Raw genomic sequence first — 20,066 nt, 5'->3', positions numbered from 1 at the left:
TTGTGGTTAAACGGAACAACTGCATTTGGCGTACTAGTTGGTTTGGGGCCTACTATCGGTGTCTGCCGCTCCTTGCTGTTCTCCTGGTTTCCTGTCCTGAAATTCCGTTTTCAGGCGCTCGTTAAGTAGTTGTTAATGTTAGACTGCATTTGGCCTACTAGTTGGGTTGGGGCCTACTATCGGTGTCTGCCACTCCTTGCTGTTCTCCTCCACTGAACAAAGCTGTGCCGCCTGTTTACTACTGTTGCCAATTTTGAACTGCATTTCGACTACTTACTGATTTGGGCCTACTCTCTGTGTCAGCCTCTCATTCCAGTTGTCCTCCACTGCAATGCCCCCTGGTTACTCCTGTGTTACCAATTTTGAACTGCATTTAGCCCACTTTATTCTTTGGGCCTATATCTGTGTTTCCTCCTCATCCTGCCCATTGCCCAGCCAGTGATAGATGAGTCTGCTGGTACATTGACCCATAACGCAACATTTCCCGTGCACGCTACACTGCAAGATTGTGACCCTGCTGAAAGTCAGGTCCCCCTTCCCGCATACCATACCACGTTACACGGGGACAAAGAGGAAGGTGCAGATGAAAGTGCAGGTTCCTTCATCAGGTGGGGGGAGGAATACTAGTTGGCGACGTCACTGGCACAGGGCCTCTCATGGTACGCAAAAGTGTTGCTGCCGGTGGGAGGCGCCCCCGCCGTGCAAACACACCGCTGTACTTTGAGGGGCCCTGTGCCAGTGCCAATGCCAACGAGTGGGCCCCCCCTGCTTGCTCAGGTTCACAGCACTTGCAAAGCTGAAATACTTACCTCTCCCTGCTCCACTGCCATGACGTGGTCCAGATTTCCTGGGCCCACTAATTACTTGAACCAGCCCTACCCACCACAACTTTAGCCAAATGAACCCCAATTTCAAATGCCTTCCAATTATTATAAGGTAAATTACGCTTGACAAGCTTAATTAAGAAGAATGGATGGTTTTGGCATTAAAATGGGCACTCTAGGTGTTTTCCTGGCCCCCACTCACTGCCGACTATGCTGCCCCATTGACTTGCATTGGGTTTCGTGTTTCGGTCGATCCCGACTTTACGTCATAATCGGCCGATTTCACTCGACCCGACTTTTGAGTTAGTCGGGTTTCGCGAAACCCGGCTCGACTCTAAAAAGGTCAAGGTCGCTCAACTCTAGTCCAAAAGTATTTTGGAAATTTGCAAAACGTCTCATTTATACAGTAGGCATCAGGCCTTATGCTGCATTCACACAGGCAATGTGGTCCAAACATGAGCAATTTTTATTGCTTTCTACAGGTTGCGTAACACCAAAATAAAATCATAAGTATAAATCCCTAGCCTTGTCCAGGCCCTGGCTATTCATACACGAATGAGCTAGCCACAGCTTGGTCAAGCAAAACAGCTATTGTCTATAGTAACCACTGATACTTGCGCTTCTTGGCAAACGGCCTGTGCAGACTCTTCAGAAGGATTCTGGCCTGGCTCTCTCTTCAGCTCCAAGACACATCCATTCTAGTGCAGAAGGTCTGTGCATTCACCAGCTAACACATTCGCCTCTGATTAATTCAACAGAAGGACACTCCTACAGGAGACTGCACACAATGAACCTACTTCCTACTTCTTAGAGAAACACTGCAGGTGCTTTAATCAAACACAGCAGAGCTGGAATTTAATCATGGCCAAACCAGCTATGCTACAGATTATTGAGCTTGATTTACATATAACTGACAAAACTCATCTAACTGCCTCAGGTACCTAGAAAATACTGTAAACGATTTGGGCTAATAGATATAGTAGGAGGATTAGGGGCACTTTGTGCCGACATGGGTCCAAGATCTTTCCGATGGCTTCCGGTTAAGGAGATTCATACACTGTTCATCTTACCCAACACTGTTATATGGGCTCTTGCAGAATCCTCCAGAATATTATCTGGGATCCTCAAATATATATCCTCTACTTTAGATTGGTCTGAAATATAAAAGGATTTATAGTACAACATTAACAACTAAAAATTACATATCAAAAGCTTAAAACGCATCGTAACATCTGATTTTTTTGTTTTTGTAAGCCCACCCAACATGTTCACCCAAATGAAAAAAAATTAATATACCGATATATACCGATATATATATATATATATATATATATATATATATATATATATAGGTATATATATATATGTATATATATATATATATATATATATATATATATATCCTTAAAATGTCCTGGAACAGCTCTTCTAAAACTGCCATGTTGGGCAATCATGTAACCACTGCAGCCAATCATTGGCTGTGTGTATCCTTTTGCTCTGAAATGGAAATATGCCAATTACTGGCCACAGCAGTGACATGTTGAAATTAATAAGCACCGAGACCTTTGCAGTATAAGAAGAGGAGAAGAAGGGAATGAATAAGGTGAATATAATTGAAACCCATTAACAATTGACAAATAATTTGCTAGAAGACTATAATTATTCACATTGAGATCCATAAAGACAGCAGGCACATAATAGTTTCTGTCTATTCCCTGGATATCACTTCTAACTTGCAAAGATGACTGGAGGCAGGGGCAATAGTTCTGTCCCTTAATTTTTTTCTTAGATCATATGAGACAGGAGCTAAATTTCCAAAGATTACTCCTAAATGTGGGCAGGATACTGGAGAGCAACAAATACCAGCCTAAAGTAAGACATGGGGGAGGCTACAGGCTGCACCATGCGCAGTAGCGTACACGTCACAGACAGTGATATAGTTGTTAACAGCCTTACATCATATACAAGAAACAAGAAACAATCTGGTTAATAATTAATATACAGAGACAATAGCCAAATACAGAATAAGAGGATTTGCTGGTAGAACCTCATGAAACAGAAGCAGATTTTTACACAAGACCTTAAAATTGACAACCGTGAGATCAAGCGTCAGGGTTACAGGTGGGAATTCACAAATATAATAATGATTATTTTCTCACCTGAGTTTTCTTTTTCTAAGCTAATTAACATTTGAATAATCTGCTAATTATTATAAAAATATGCTGTATATGGAAGTTGTTAAGAAGTAGAAAGACTGATTTGAAAGCCAGAAATGTAAGTCAAAGCTTGGCTTGGGGCTACATGGCGACGTGCGTTGCATGATTGCAGTTTTCTGAAAAGTTGCGTGATAAAAAGATCTGTGCAGCTTGCTGTTGCATGTGTATTTTAGCACTCTGATTTTGCTCTAAATAAAACAGCCAAGCAGATAAGTCACATGCAAGCTGCTTGCTGCAACTCACAGACATGACTACGGCAAGTGTGTCGCGTGCGACTTGCAATTAGAGACCGATAATCCAACACTTTTGGAACCATATGCGATTCTGTCACAGCATTTTGCAAGTCGCAATGTGACATAATGGGAAATCATCACATCCAAAGTTGCAATGTGTCACTGCGATTTCAGTGTCGCACAACCCATGTCGCCAAGGAGCACTAGCCTACAAAATATAAATGAATGTATTATTTTAAGTAATTTCGAGGTTTGCTATGCCAACTCATAATCTTAATACTAGTGATGAGCGAGTATACTTGTTGCTCGGGTTTTCCTAAGCATGCTCTGGTGGTCTCAGAGTGTTTGTTAATGCTCGGAGGTTTAGTTTTTGTTGACACAGCTGCTTGATTTACGGCTGCTAGACAGGCTGAATACATGTGGGGATTCCCTAGCAACCAGGCAACCCCCACATGTACTCAGCCTGGCTAGCAGCCGTAAATCATGCAGCTATGCCGACAAATACTAAATCTCTGAGCAGTCACAAATACGCGGAGACCACCCGAGCGTGCTCGGGCAAACCCAAGCAACGAGTATACTCGCTCATCACTACTTAATACTTATTGCACCTTTTGCAACTTCTCTATAGTACACCCCTTTCTAAGACACTTTTAAAAAGGGAGAAATAACTTTACCACATTTTCTTTACTCTATTTTTAGTGTTTCGTTTTTCAGAGTAATTTTCACCAGAATTATTTTACACTTTGCTCCATAAATCTCCCCCAAAGCATCACTAGGTAATAAAATGTGTTCTTACCTTCTTCTTTGATGCAGATTAGAGAGCTGTGTGATTTCTTTTCCAGGACACCTCCAGGCTAAGAATACCAATAAGTTATTAAATAATTCAGCATAATGGACATTATTACAATTTTAGATCTGTATGAAAGAGGGTTAAGCATGGGTCTGAGTCTGTTATGTTGGGAACTGCACAGGGCTCATAAACAATTATTCGTAGCTATTGACCCTATCAAAATTCCCTATTGAACCTGCTGCAGCTAAAATACCAACTAGCTACCTATGTTGCATTTTCTTTATGCAAATACGGTATCTTTTTTATGCTATTATATGTGATGCCTAATGCCACATGATATAACATGTTATACTGCACCTGCTGTATACCTCCAGTAATGTACTATTGCTTGCTTTTCAGAATAAATGGCATTTCAGTTGAGTTTGCACAATGATGCTATATTTAATGCTAGCTAGCAAGTAGGTATGAGCAGCATGCTTTATTAATATGTGCTAACCTAGGGCTTTTGGGAGAGTAAAAGGGGAACATGTAATGACCTCCACCCTGTTGATATAGTATGTCCCAGGTTAAGAACACCTGTCCAGCTAGCTGGAGTATCACGGTTCCCAAGAAAGGGCAAGAATTGTCACAGCTAAGGGGATCTATGAGTCTTTAGAGTCTTATTACTGTAAGTGAGGAGTGAATCTGTTCATAGGGCAAAGATCTGCAAAGCAAAAGGGAGCAAAATTGTCAAAACAGAGAAGTCTAAGTGCTGATGCCAAAGTGTGTGAAGAGGATTGTCACGTCACAATAACCCAGGGACTGGTGCCTGTTAGTGATGAGCGAATATACTCGTTACTCGAGATTTCTCGAGCACGCTCGGGGGTCCTCCGAGTATTTTTTAGTGTTCGGAGATTCAGTTTTCATCGCCGCATCTGAATGATTTACAGCTATTAGCCAGCATAAGTATATGTGGGGGTTGCCTGGTTGCTAGGGAATCCCCGCATGCAATCAAGCTGGCTAACAGATGTAAATCATTCAGCTGAGGTGAGGAAAACTAAATCTCTGAGCACATACAAATACTCAGAGGACCCCCGAGCATGCGCGGGAAATCTTGAGTAATGAGTATATTCGCTCATCACTAGTGCCTGTCTATGAGGGACAGATACATGATAACTAAAAATGTATTCTGCAAGAATGTGCAAACTGCCAAACAAGAGCTACTGCAGGACATTACTGCCAAGACAGGTGACTGTGAGGAGGGGATATGACCAACAATGTGGATGTGTTGGGCTACAATGTGAGAGACAGAGACACTGAGCCAGTGTGAAGGAGGAGCTGCTGAGGAAATTGCCTGCAATCTGAGGCAAGCAGAAGTTATGTTTTCTCATGTGCGAGATCAATATTGTAATGCAAACTGTTCAAGTGTGTTGGCTCATGAAAGACTGTAACCCTCAAGTACACGATTGTGAGTAAAGTTGTTGAAGGGTTTCCTGTGTATAGCTGCATTCATTGTACCATTCTTGAGTGGAGGAACAATACTGATACCAAGGGTCATACCGCCACATCAGCGTTTATAAAAGAGTCATTCCCACTTCTATCATATAAAGAAACCAACTCTTTTATTGGTAAGTTCAAACACAACAGAAGTTTTTTTAAGAGTTTTTCTGTCATTCTGCCGCTAATCAATAAAAAAAAATGCACTTGGTAAATGCAATTTTTGCTACAGATTTCACTGCAGATTTGTCAGGTATTTAAACTCAGAGTAAAACTCCATTGACAATTTTGCAAGATAATAAGCATGCTATGGAATCTACAGTATGCCCTGAAAGTTACCGTGGAAGTTGCACTTTTTTTCCTCCCTATATATATAGTATTTTCATTTTTTATAATAGAGTTTCAAGACAGAATTCCAACTGGAAATCAGCAACAAATCTTCCCACTCTGAACATGGTCTTATTGTCTTCTATCATGCATTGCTCTCCTTACAAAGGTATACTGGATGGTAAAATACTGTGGTATGCATTGGTATTGTATATATTTTTTACTAGTAATGATATTATTCTTAGCATTTCTTTAGTTAACTATTTATATATGTTCATCTTGACTAAAATCTAGAATATTTTTCAAACAAAGGATGTCTTTTACCCCTGAAATGGCAATTAAAGCTGTCTAAACATTCATAATGGGCACCTAGCCCCTATTTATATTATATTAGGCAAGTATAGATTGATTGATTTATTTACTTAAAAATAAAATGTTATTTGATATGCAAATTAAGTTGTTTCGGCGCACCCTTGGTGTGGCCTATGCCTTGATGCACCGTCACGCCCTCCTATTTGCATAATAAAGCTGGTACCCTACATTGATTGATTTGTCTTTATTGCCCAGAGCAAACACTGTCTCCTGTCTGCACCTGCCCACTGACACTGGATGATCAAGGCTTCTCCACACAATGGTTGGGTGCACTCTAATTTCTCATCCAAGGAGATAGTATGTGCCTGCAGCCATCGTGTGCATGCCCACATTGACACTATTAGCATGCTGTCTCGACCATACAGTGTCAGTGCGCAGGCGCAGACAGAAGACACAGTATTCGGTCTGAGCATTAGAAACAAGACAACTAATGTAAGGTACCGACTTTATTATGCAATTAGGAGGGCGTGATGATGCACAAAGGCATAGACCATGTCAAGGGTGCACCAAAGTGTCCTCATGTTCATATAAAATAAAAGTTGATTTTTATTTAGATATTAAGCAAATCTTTAGACTCCCTTTAAATATAAACAAGGTACTTGAACATTATAAAAAAAAAAATTCCCATTGCTAAAATAGAGTAAACAGGAGCAAAGCTCAAGGCGTCTGGCAGGGTATTTGCTGATGGGAGCAAAGGGGTCACTAACAAGACAATCCTCCAGGGCTAGATTAATAAAATGCAGGACTAAAGAACTAAATCTTAAACCCAGTAAAGGAAAATCTAGATCAAATGCACAAAATAGTATAGTAGAAATAATTTAATTATTTTTAAACTCATTTTCTACACTTACCTGTACTAGTACTGTCTTTACAATGGTGTCAGTTTTGCCTTGTTTAGGAACAACCGGGATCTCATTTCCACAAAATTCTTCTGTGTCGAGAGCTTCTGTCTTTACAGTAATGTTCACATCTCCTGAAATGGGATTCATATAGTAAATTGTGTACAATGCCATTTCTAAAAACTTTGGGATGCTGGCTAAAATTTAAAGAAAACAAGAATGCAATGATTTGTAAATATTTTATAGCCATATTTTACTCGCAGCAGCACGTAGAACACAGATCAGAAGTTCAATGTTGGACATTTTTCAATTTCACTTGAAGAAGTGAACTCATTTTAAAATTGATGGCAGCAAAACATCTAAAAAAAAGTTGGGACAGAGCCATATCAATCATTATGTATTATCCTTTTTTTTAACAACTGTCTTTAAATGTCTGGTTATTGAAGAGACCAATTGCTGGAGATTTGGGAGTGGAATGTTGTCCCACTCTCATCTTATGTAGGTTTCTCGCTGCTCCACAGTTTGGGGACTTTGCTGGATTTTTCATTACATAAGTATTTGCAACTTTACATTAAGGAATATATTATCTGAAAATTTTCCACAGTTTTAAGATGAAGTTGTTGACAGATTGGTGAACCTCTGACTATCTTTGCTTCTGAGAGACCCTGCCTCTCTAACATGCTTTTTTCTATACAGAGTCATATGACTTACTTGAATGTTGATTCGACAACTGTTTTGATCAGTACAAATTACTTTTCCAGCATTTTGTTAATGCTGTCCCAACTTTTTTGAGATGTGTTGCGGCCATCAATTTCTAAAGTAGTTCATTTTTACAAACTAAATGAATTGAAAAATGTCTAACCTTTACCTTCTGAAATATGTTCAATGTTCTGTTAAGAATAAACTATGGCTATAAGAGATTTCAAAATCATTGCATTCTTTTTGTCCAACTTTTTTAGAAGTAGGGTTGCAAAAAAAAGTGTGTCAAAATTGAATAACTAAAGTTGTAACAATTGGGTTTAGAATTTACATTTGTAATAGAAAATAGGAGCTTAAAAGGGTTGTCCACTACTGGGGCAACCCCTTCTCACATACTGTACTTCCACCTATTAAAATATTAACAGCTATAGTCATATCCTCCCGGGGCTCGCGTATTGTTCTATGCAGCCAAACAGCGGCCGATTCAATGCTACCGCCTTTGGACAAAACTGACATCCGGAGGAAGTTAGCACTGCGGCTGCTCTTCCACTACCTCGGAATGTCAGATGTGTTCAAAGAAGGGCAGAAATGGTCGCTGATTGGCTGCAAGGATCACTTGACATTGAGCCCTGAAAGAGCCAGTGCCGACAATGCTGGCACAGCACATGCACCAGAAGTGAGCATAAGTGTTTTTATTTTAATTAGGAGAAACATAGTGATTGAGAAAGGGTTATCAGAATAGTGGACAACCCCTTTAAAAGGAAAACATTCCGATAAAATCCCAGGAAATTATTTCAGGTGCAGCAAACCAATAATATCAAGTTTTAAAAGAGCACGCCCTTTAATTACAAGCATAGAGTCATCTGGTTGTTTCCACTTATAGGAAGAGTCGGCACTCTAGTGTATAGACCTGCCAGGCTAGTTTTGGCGGATAACCCCGGTGTGTCCAATGTTACTTCCAGCCTACGGTATTTGAATTCTCAGAGGCTGTCTTACACTCACCATGGATGCACATTGCAGCACAGTGTAGTGTGCCTGGCTTCATCGCTGTATTGATTTAAATGGATCTGTCAGTGGAGAAATTCCATATTCAAAAAAATGAAGCCAGATACAGTACACATCGTTATATAATGCATAACTGGGGATCATAAGCCAACAGCACATACCCAAGAATAGTAGAAGGCTAATATAGAGCGGTCAGGAAATCTAAATCAAGACTTAAAAGAATAAGTCTGGACCCCGGACTGAACCTTCCCAAACTGCTTCCAGAAGACTAGTCATAAGCAAGTTGCATTAAGTGCAAACTTTTTTTTAAATTTAATTGATTTGTATATTACTGAAGTGACAACCAGATTGGGTGCTGCTCTATGATGTCCATTGTTTATATGCCGTATTAGGACATGAGGTTGCCCTACTGAGTCCATTTAAGTTGATTAAGTACTCAATGACAAAATAAATTCCAAACTTGATATCTAATGCAACTAGCCAGAGTGTAACCCTCCAGTGACCTAACTTTAGATCTGTAAAAGCTTTGAAGGCAAGTGTTGCAACCATATGAGAGGTGCTGAAATACATCCGTAGGTCAGTTGTGAGAAGACATCACAGCAAGCATAGATTACAAGGCCCAATCATACCCAGTTTAGAGGCTTTTAGGCTCCAGTAGAAGGTTTTGCTCTCATCCGCACAGATACAGCTGTTATATTCACAGTCAGCACAATGCGTTTCTTCTAACTCATCAGTGGTCTGCAGGGTGGTGCGCACCTGAAAAATAAAGGTGTAAAAACCACACATTCTGACACAACTAACTAAAGCTCCAGTTTTCAGCTTTTGTTGTTAATAGTGATGAGCGAGTGTGCACGTTAATGGAGTTTTCCGAGCATGCTCGGGTGTTCTCCGAGTATCATGGGCATGCTCGTAGATTATGTTTGTGTCGCCGCAGCTGCATGATTTGTGGCTGTTAGACAACCTGAACACATGCAGGGAGTTTCTGTTTGTTAGGGAATCCCCACGTGTGTTCAGGTTGTCTAGCAGCTGCAAATCATACAGCTGCGGCGACACAAAGATAATCTACGAGCACGTCCAAGATACTCGGAGAACCCCCGCACATGCTCGTAAAACTCAAGTAACGAGCACACTCGCTCATCACTAGTTGTTAACAATCTTTAACAAAGGCTGGGTTGAACTGACCTAGCAGAAGCTCCTGCAATGAGCCTGTCATAATTGGGTACATGTAGTTTTGTTTTGCAATTGTTGGAGTATACAATCTGATAAATTAGTGATTTATTTTTTGTTCCAATCATTTTTATTAATTTTAACACTTTTAAACAATCAAGCAAAAATACACACTCTTTCCATTTCTGAAGTATTCAAAACTCCAATTGAGAATGGGTTGAAATCTGGAGAATTAAAACTATTTCTGCCTGTTACCCATTGACATGTGAGTAAAAGTCAAGTTGGATGCATCTTTAACATCTTTTACCTCCTTATCCTCATTAATTTCTTTAATGTGGGTAGAGGTTTCCTCTTTATTCTCTGCTATGAGCCCTGTCTCTTTTTTTCCTCTGGAAATAGACCCTGGGAAACTTAGACATTTTACTGTATCCTTTTAATTTGGGGAAGCTTTTTGGGAGGACATTTGTTGATGTGGTTTCCCTCTGTGAGATCTGCAATTATTCTCCGTTAGTGTGCAAATTGCCTCTTCAGAGAAAAAGAGGACTTGAACTCTATGGCGCCACCTGTTGGTAGTAGCGATCCTACAACCCTTTAACGAGTTTTGCAATATGACTTAAGATAAAAGCCAAATCAGTATCTCAATTCGTAGACACAGTGTTTCGGGCTGTTGGCCCTTGTCAGGACGAAGCATGAGAACTGATTTGGCTACATGCCCCCCGAAGAAGCCTATGTGAAACGCGCGTAGGGGCTGGCGCTGCCATATACACACCACGACTAACATGGGTGAGGTCCAGTCCTATATACTGCTGTAGACTTACATCTTTCATAGGGATTGTCTATGTGTTACCATGTATGGGAGAACTTGGTCAGTGAACTTGTGACCTCTAGTCGTAGACTCTAGGTGTGGTATTTGGTGCCTGTTACCTATGTCCGTTATTCACGTGATTATCCGATTATGACTTTGAGTTTTCTGTATGTTATCTTAGTATTTTACTGTTATGTTTATTAATAAATGATGGATTTTTATATACCTTTAATAGCAGTTTGGTGACTCCTTTTCTGATTATATATGTATTGCCTGGGAGTCTTTTCTGTCCGCCCTTGGACTTGCATGTGGCTCTGTTCATATTATTTATATGGCAGTGAGGAGGAGCAGCCAAATTGTTAGAAGGTGGGAGCAGGAGAGGGCATGAGGTGGCTGTCTGTGTTTGGTGACTGACGATTGCATGTTGAGGAACACTTCTGAAGAGGAAGTGAGATGGATGGGGAGGATGGAGGGAGAGATGGCCATTTCTTAATTAGGTGTAGGGACTAGGGAGGTTTGTTGAAAGTAGAAGACTTGTGGGGTGAGAGTGAAAACAAACAGAAACATTGTTTTCTGTGACTGTCTAGCCAGTTACCTTCAGTTCCCTTCTGGTTAAATTCTGGGCTAATTATGGGCATCACACTTGTATAATACATGTATGTGATGTACTGGGCAGACTATGTCAGGCAGACAAGCTGCTCACAATATATTTGCTAACAAATGTAGTATTCAGGTGTAAGTTCCAGCGATATATTTACGATCTCACTGTGTCTGACACGCTCCTGCGATCAGGGACCCCGCTGAGAATCGTACGTCGTAGCAGATCGTTTGAAACTTTCTTTCATCGTCTGGTGTCCCGCTGTGGCGGCATGATCGCATGGTGTAACAAAGGTGTGCACGATATTGTATACGATGTGCGCATAGTAACCAACAGGTTCTACATCGCAAATACGTCGTGAAGTTATCGCTCCAGCGTCGTGCATTGCGAAGTGTGACCGAAGTCTACGACGCTGGAGCGATATTGGAGCGATGCTGGAGCGTCACGGATCGTGCCGTCGTAGCGACCAAAGTGCCACTGTGAGACGGTACCTTAAATCATTGGGAGGAAGTCAGGACTCATCTTCTTGATTAGATAACTAAGTTGAGTCAGATGTAGGATATTGAAGTCTCTTTTAGGAGATGTCGGCTGGGGAATTTCCAGAGTCTCAGATTTGCGCTGCATCTGAGAATTTTTAGCAGTATCAGATTGTCAGCACTTACAGGATTGAGCCAGGTCTTGAAATGTCCCTTAGGTCTTCCTGAAAACTGATACTGATTATTTTCTGCACCAAATCTACAAGTCAAAAATACTCAATGTTTGCATAATGGTTCAGCTTTGTCATTCACTTTGCTGACATCAGATTTTGTCACATATCTGCGCAGAAAATAACCCAACAAAAATGCACCAAATCTGCAACATGTGCACTCAAACTTGGAGATAAAAAGTTATACCTTACACATTGTACAAGTATTTACCTTTATACATTGTTTCAGGTAGTTAAAGACTGAAGCTTTGAGGGTAAATGTCTCTCCACGGACAACAGAGTATGGGAGGGTAAGATCCACGAAGAATGGTTGGAAAACCCGTAGGGATGATGAAGGAGAAAGACCAAATCCATTGGGTCCCATACATATGGCTCCTGCATTCCAGTCAGTGATGGTATCCGGAACCTTATGTTGGATGTCAATTTTTCCAGATTCTCTAAATTAAACAAGAAGATTGCCTTATTTTCCAGTAATAGTGTAGCAATTGATTTAAAGGGGTTTCCCTATCAGAAGAAGCATATAACGAAGTGCAATGTCCTAACTGATAGTGCTTCGAGCAAGAAGAACCCCAGCATTCCTCATTATAAATAAAACAGCGATGTACAGAGACATTACTGAAGGGGCTTTTATGTCTTCATTCATGGGATCAATGTGATTCCCTGGGGTCAGACATCTACCAGTCATGAAGTAATGACATATCCTAGCATGATGTCATAATTTAATATAAATCCACAGATCCATTAACATTGTCTAAAAGTTTCTTTGGTTTCATATGAATAAAAGCTAAATTTGTTATTAAAAAAAGCTGTAGAATTCAGTAAAACCACTAACAGGTGAAATGAATGACAGATTATCTTATGGTAGGATATATTAGGTAGCAAGTCAACAGTCAGTTTTTGAAGTTTTGGTGTTGGAAGCAGGAAAACTAGGCAAGCATATGAATTTGAGTTCCAAGTGTCAACATTAGAGAAATGGAATTTGCCTCAAATGTTACAAAAATGTTTTATTCTCCTGAATTTATTTTTCTTTTTATTCCAGGAGCCCCCTCTCTCCAAGCTCTCTTATGAGTCTGTATGCATAATGTCCTCTCTGGCTTTTAGAACAATTTTATTCTTCTCCGAGACTTCTGATGTGACAATGCAAGTTGTGAACTTGCTATGTTGTTTGACGAAAGTTACGAGTATCAACTTTAAGATGTTAAGAGAACATTAGAGAATGTCGAAATGACGGGACTTGTTAGGTGTTCCTGGTACAAAGTAGTTAGTATATACAAAAAGTGATCCAAAAAAGGACAACACATGATCTAAGTTATGTGCTCTTAAAGTAGAAAAAGGAGTTTGGCATTTCAGAATAAACCGCTGTGCTGTATGAAGGAAGCAATTCGAGAGTGAGATAGCAATTTTGTAGTTTTTATTTTTACGAGCTTTGTGCTCGCACTGAGCTCTTTTTAAAAAACAAACTACAGAGCACAGTCTATATTTAAGTACTACCTAGTGATGAGCGAATATACTCGTTACTCGAGATTTCCCGAGCACGCTCGGGTGTCCTTCGAGTGTTTTTTAGTGCTCAGAGTTTTAGTTTTTCTTGCTGCAGCTGAATGATTTACATCTGTTAGCCAGCATAAGTACATGTGGGGATTCCCTAGCACCCAGGCAACCCCCACATGTACTTATGCTGGATAACAGATGTAAATCATTCAGCTGCGGCGCTAAAAACTAAATCTCTGGGCACTAAAAAATACTAGGAGGACACCCCAGCGTGCTCAGGAAATCTCGAGTAACGAGTATATTCGCTCATCACTAATGCTCTCAAAGACTATTGATGGGAATGAAGACTAGCCCACCACGATTGTCCTTACGGTAGAGCTATTTTAGTGCAAATTGATGACAATTTAATGCTGGTTATGATAGAAAGATGCAGAACATTGCAATTTGCAGCTTGCAGTACAGCTGCAGAATCGTCAATGTACCTAGGCTGACCCATTTCAGCATCACTTTTAAAGGGTTGTGCCAAGATGTCAAGTTTTCACCTACCTGCAGTATAGGGAGGGAAATGTGAAGGGACACTTTTCAGAAAATAGATCCTCCAGGAATATCCATAAAGGTACATGCTTGAATGCAAAGTTGCATCTGAACTAACCACAAAACTTCTGGAGCAATATCCTTTGTACTGGCCAAAGTGGAGATGTTTGGCATTTGCCCTGCACTAGGTTTGGCGAAAACCAAAGACAGCATATGAGCACAAACACTCTTACCTACTGTAAAGCTGGGGGTGTTACTGACTTCACCACGATGAACAAGTGCATTTGTTTAGCTGCTTCTTATCCTCTTAATTTCAATGGAAACAGTAAGGGTGTACTTAATTTTTCACACTGCTTTTGCATTTTGACCCAGTTTTTGGCAAATAAATAATGACACAGTATAATTTTTCATGTGTTGCTGTTCATCCGATGTGGTGTTTCCCTAATTTTAAGGCCTTCTAAGAACCATGAGGTTTTTTTTTGTTATGTCCTGATATGTAATGCCACAGAATTCAAGGAGAGTGTACTTAGTTTTTCTCATGATTGCATGTAAATTGACATTATTGCAATCAGTTGAAGTGAATAGTTCAGAGCTACAAAATCATGTACAACTAGTCAAATTGAGTTTTTCTTGCACAGTCCCTTATCTAGCCTGGAAAACCCCTTGAACTTAAAGAAATATCAAAGAAGGTATAAAGCAATAACTGTCTGTGTGGTTTACTTATTGGGAGACAGACCGGGTATGTTACTAAAAGTATATTTCTATAGAGACTTTAGACTACAACTTACCCAAGGGCAACGAGTTCCCAAATCCAGGTCTCAGGAAAATATGCTCTTACTTTTTCAGTTTCTTCTGGCTGTTGCGATGGCTCTGGTGGTGGATCATTTTCTGAAGATATGACTTTAGTTACAGTTTTAGATCCACGTCTACGTCCACTATGGTCACTGTCTTAGAAATAAAAACATAAACATTTTTTAAAAAGCAAGATATCAGATTTGCCATCAATATGAGTTTGTTTGGAGTCCAACCCTTGACTCCCTTACTGATCAACTGCCACCAGCTCTAGCAGCCGAGTATTGCACTTTATCTCCATTCATTTGAATACTGCTCATTAGAAAGCAGCTCCAGTAGTGGTTGGAACTAAATGATGAACACAGCAACTAAGTAACCATTATCGGGAACTTAGGTTCTTCACTAGAATGGGAGATTCCAAAGTTATTAGGGACCACTAAGCAATGTGCAAGGCTGGTGTGTGCCATCCCACACATCACGTAGTTCTGGCTTCTGTTGTAGTGGTTTTCAGCTATACAGTGGGGGTGCTGCGTCCCCATTGAATGGCCAATCCTGAACTACACATTTAGACCCCTAACTAACCTTCTCTTTACATTTACCTCTTTCAATCCCAGGCTCTCTTTTCCCTCCTGAAGCCCCTGCACAAGGTACTAGAGCTATCCAAAAACTGAATACCGTAAGCATCAGTGCACATAATGCCATGAAATTGCCAGCATGAGGATTCAAGTCTGAGCTGGCAGCGAGTAGAACATCTTTTACACTCAAAGTGAACAAATAGTATAGTTCTGGATAACCCCTTTGACTTCTTCAGGACCGCCCTAATATTCTGCGGCGATGTTCTAAGACATGAAATAACTGGAGGAAAGACTAATGCGTATGTAGGAAGTGCACACCCGAGGTATGGAACATATCAAAAACTACTTTATTATCACCAAAGCACAAACATGATTAAAAACAACAATGATAACACCCCCATCCATGTACAATAATACATCTATGTGACCCTAGGACATGATACCATAGCAACATAGGCACTCATAATGGAAGTGCAATATGCATGAATAATGTAAACACCAAAAAGTTATCATAAGGTCATAACAATCCAGTCGTAAATAATAAAATAACAATCAATTAAGTCAATATAGTTGGCTGAGTGCACATACCATGGACCCTGGAATGTGGGGGTCCCCGCAGGTGTAAGCTCGGTGTCTGAGAAAGATAAAGCAATTGTCCAAAGAAGGGGGGTCACATACTGTGACAGGAAGCCATCCTAAATCCCACAGTATGTGACCCTCTTCTTTGGACAATTGGTTTAGCTTTCTCAGACACAGAGCTTACACCTGTGGGGACGCCCACATTCCAGGGTCCATGGTATGTGCACTCAGCCAACTATATTGACTTAATTGATTGTTATTTTATTATTTACGGCTGGATTGTTATGACCTTATGATAACTTTTTGGTGTTTACATTATTCATGCATATTGCACTTCTATTATGAGTGCCTATGTTGCTGTGGTATCATGTCCTAGGGTCACATAGATGTATTATAGTACAGGGATGGTGGTGTTATCATTGTTGTTTTTTAATGTTTTTAACCCCTTAGTGACAGAGCCAATTTGGTACTTAATGACTGAGCCAATTTTTACAATTCTGACCACTGTCACTTTATGAGGTTATAACTCTGAAACGCTTCAACGGATCCCGCTGATTCTGAGATTGTTTTTTCGTGACATATTGTACTTCATGTTAGTGGTAACATTTCTTTGATATTACTTGCGATTATTTATGAAAAAAGCGGAAATATGGCGAAAATTTTTAAAATTTTGCAATTTTCAAACTTAGTATTTTTATGCCCTTAAATCAGAGAGATATGCCATGAAAAATAGTTAATAAATAACATTTCCCACATGTCTACTTTACATCAGCACAATTTTGGAACCAAAATTTTTTTTTGTTAGGGAGTTATAAGGGTTAAAAGGTAACCAGCAATTTCTCATTTTTACAACACCATTTTTTTTTATGGACCACATCACATTTGAAGTCATTTTGAGGGGTCTATATGATAGAAAATAACGAATTGTGAAACCATTCTAAAAACTGCACCCCTCAAGGTTCTCAAAACCACATTCAAGAAGTTTATTAACCCTTTACGGGCTTCACAGGAACTGAAACAATGTGGAAGGAAAAAATGAACATTTAACTTTTTTTTGCAAACATCCTAATTCAGAACCATTTTTTTTATTTTCACATGTGTAAAAACAGAAATGTAACCATAAATTTTGTTATGCAATTTCTCCTGAATACGCCAATACCCCATATGTGGGGGTAAACCACTTTTTGGGCGCACCGCAGAACTTGGAAGTGAAGGAGCGCCGTTTGACTTTTTCAATGCAGAATTGGCTGGAATTGAGATCGGACGCCATGTCACGTTTAGAGAGCCCCTGATGTGCCTAAACAGTGGACACCCCCCACAAGTGACACCATTTTGGAAACTAGACCCCTTAAGGAACTTATCTAGATGTGTGGTGAGCACTTTGAACCCCCAAGTGCTTCACAGAAGTTCATAACGTAAAGCCGTGAAAATAAAAAATCGCTTTTGTTTACACAAAAATGATCTTTTCGCCCACAAATTCTTATTTTCACAAGGGTAACAGGAGAAATTAGACCACAAAAGTTGTTGTGCGATTTCTCCTGAATATGTCGATACCCCATATGTGAGGGTAAACCACTGTTTGGGCGCACCGCAGAGCTTGGAAGAGAAGGAGTGCCGTTTTACTTTTTCAATGTAGAATTGGCTGGAATTGAGATTGGACGCCATGTCGCGTTTGGAGAGCCCCTGATGTGCCTAAACAGTGGAAACCCCCCACAAGTGACACCATTTTGGAAACTAGACCCCTTAAGGAACTTATCTAGATGTGTGGTGAGCACTTTGAACCCCCATGTGCTTCACAGAAGTTTATAACGTAGAGCCGTGAAAAAAAAAAAAAATCGCATTTTTTCTACAAAAATGATATTTTTGCCCCCAAATTTTTAATTTCACAAGGGTAACAGGAGAAATTAGACCACAAAAGTTGTTGTGCAATTTCTCCTGAGTACGTCGATACCCAATATGTGGGGGTAAACCACTGTTTGGGTGCACGGCAGAGCTCGGAAGGAAGGAGCGCCGTTTTGGAATGCAGACTTTGATAGAATGGTCTGTGGGCGTTATGTTGCGATTGCAGAGCCCCTGATGTACCTAACCAGTAGAAACCCTCCACAAGTGACCCCATTTTGGAAACTAGACCCCCCAAGGAACTTATCTAGATGTGTGGTGAGAACTTTGAATGCCCAAGTGCTTCACAGAAGTTTAGAATGCAGAGTGGTGAAAATAAAATATATTTTTTTTCCACAAAAAGATATTGTAGCCCCCAAGTTTTTATTTTCACAAGGGTAACAGGAGAAATTGGACTGCAATAGTTGTTGTCCAATTTATCCCAAGTACGTTGATGTGCCATATGTGGGGGTAAACCACTGTTTGGGCGCACGGCAGAGCTCAGAAGGGAAGGAGCGCCGTTTTGGAATGCAGACTTTGATAGAATGGTCTGTGGGAATTATGTTGCGATTGCAGAGCCCCTGATGTTCCTAAACAGTAGTAACCCCCCAAAAGTGACCCCATTTTTGAAACTAGACCCCCCAAGGAACTTATCTAGATGTGTGGTGAGAACTTTGAATGCCCAAGTGCTTCACAGAAGTTTAGAATGCAGAGTCGTGAAAATAAAAAAATATTTTTTTTCCACAAAAAAGATATTGTAGCCTTCAAGTTTTTATTTTCACAGGGGTAACAGGAGAAATTGGACTGCTAAAGTTGTTGTCCAATTTATCCTGAGTACGCTGATGCCCCATATGTGGGGGTAAACCACTGTTTGAGCGCACGGCAGAGCTCGGAAGGGAAGAGCGCGGATTTGGAATGCAGACTTAGACAGAATGGTCTGTGGGCGTTATGTTGCGTTTGCAGAGCCCCTGATGTACCTAAACAGTAGTAACTCCCCACAAGTGACTCCGTTTTGGAAACTAGACCCCCCAAGGAACTTATCTAGATGTGTGGTGAGAACTTTGAATGCCCAAGAGCTTCACAGAAGTTTACAATGCAGAGTCATAAAAATAAAAAATATTTTTTTTTTCCACAAAAAAGATATTGTAGCCCCCAAGTTTTTATTTTCACAAGGGTAACAGGAGAAATTGGACCCCAGCAGTTGTTGTCCAATTTATCCCGAGTACGCTGATGCCCCATATGTGGGGGTAACCCACTGTTTGGGCGCACGGCAGAGCTCAGAAGGGAGGGAGCACCATTTGACTTTTTGAGCGCAAAATTGGCTGTCGTGTTTGGAGACCCCCTGATGTACCAACATTGGAAACCCCCCAATTCTAGCTCCAACCCTAACCCCAACACACCCCTAACCCTAATCCCAACCTGATCCATAATCCTAGTCACTAACCCTAACGATAATCACAACCCTTACCCCAAAACAACCCTAATGTCAACCCTAACCATAACCCTAATCAAAACCCTAAATCCAACACACCCCTAATCCTAATCTCAACCCTAACCTCAAACCTAACCCTAATCCCAATACACCCCTAATCACAACCCTAACCTTAACCCTAATCCCAAACCTAACCCTAATCCCAAGTGTAATCCTAATGCAAACCCTAACCCTAATACCAACCCTAATCCAAACCCTAACCCTAATCCCAACTCTAACCCTAACTTTAGCCACAACCCTAGCCCTAACTTTAGCCCCAACCCTAACCCTAGCCCTAAGGCTACTTTCACACTTGCGTTGTTTGGCATCCGTCGCAATCCGTCATTTTGGACAAGAAACGGATCCTGCAAATGTGCCCACAGGATGCGTTTTTTGCCCATAGACTTGTATGGCCGACGGATCGTGACGGATGGCCACACGTCGCGTCCGTCGTGCACTGGATCAGTTGTGTTTTGGCGGACCGGCGGCACAAAAAAACTTTCAATGTAACTTTTTTTGTATGTCGCATCCACTAATTCTGACCGCGAATTCATGGCCGTAACTCCGCCCCCTCCTCCCCAGGACATAGATTGGGCAGCGGATGCGTTGAAAAACTACATCCACTGCCCACGTTGTGCACAATTTTCACAACGTGCGTCGGTATGTCGGGCTGATGCATTGCGACGGCCCCG

At 40.7% G+C, this 20,066-nt stretch overlaps 1 protein-coding gene across 1 annotated transcript in view; it reads right to left on the bottom strand.

The window, feature by feature from the left end:
* Positions 1 to 20,066, bottom strand: part of LOC138667805 (alpha-2-macroglobulin-like) — a 130,487-nt gene that overhangs the window by 55,119 nt on the left and 55,302 nt on the right. Inside the window, exons 18-23 of the mRNA XM_069755896.1 lie at positions 14,868 to 15,027; positions 12,269 to 12,494; positions 9,411 to 9,537; positions 7,090 to 7,211; positions 4,070 to 4,127; positions 1,895 to 1,978 (exon numbers count right to left, since the gene is read on the bottom strand). Of these exons, the coding sequence (XP_069611997.1) occupies positions 1,895 to 1,978; positions 4,070 to 4,127; positions 7,090 to 7,211; positions 9,411 to 9,537; positions 12,269 to 12,494; positions 14,868 to 15,027 (777 nt within the window). The remainder of the gene's footprint in view (positions 1 to 1,894; positions 1,979 to 4,069; positions 4,128 to 7,089; positions 7,212 to 9,410; positions 9,538 to 12,268; positions 12,495 to 14,867; positions 15,028 to 20,066) is intronic.

Source organism: Ranitomeya imitator, chromosome 2, assembly GCF_032444005.1.
Source record: "Ranitomeya imitator isolate aRanImi1 chromosome 2, aRanImi1.pri, whole genome shotgun sequence".
NCBI lineage: Eukaryota > Metazoa > Chordata > Amphibia > Anura > Dendrobatidae > Ranitomeya > Ranitomeya imitator.
This window is presented reverse-complemented; position numbering and strand designations above follow the sequence as displayed.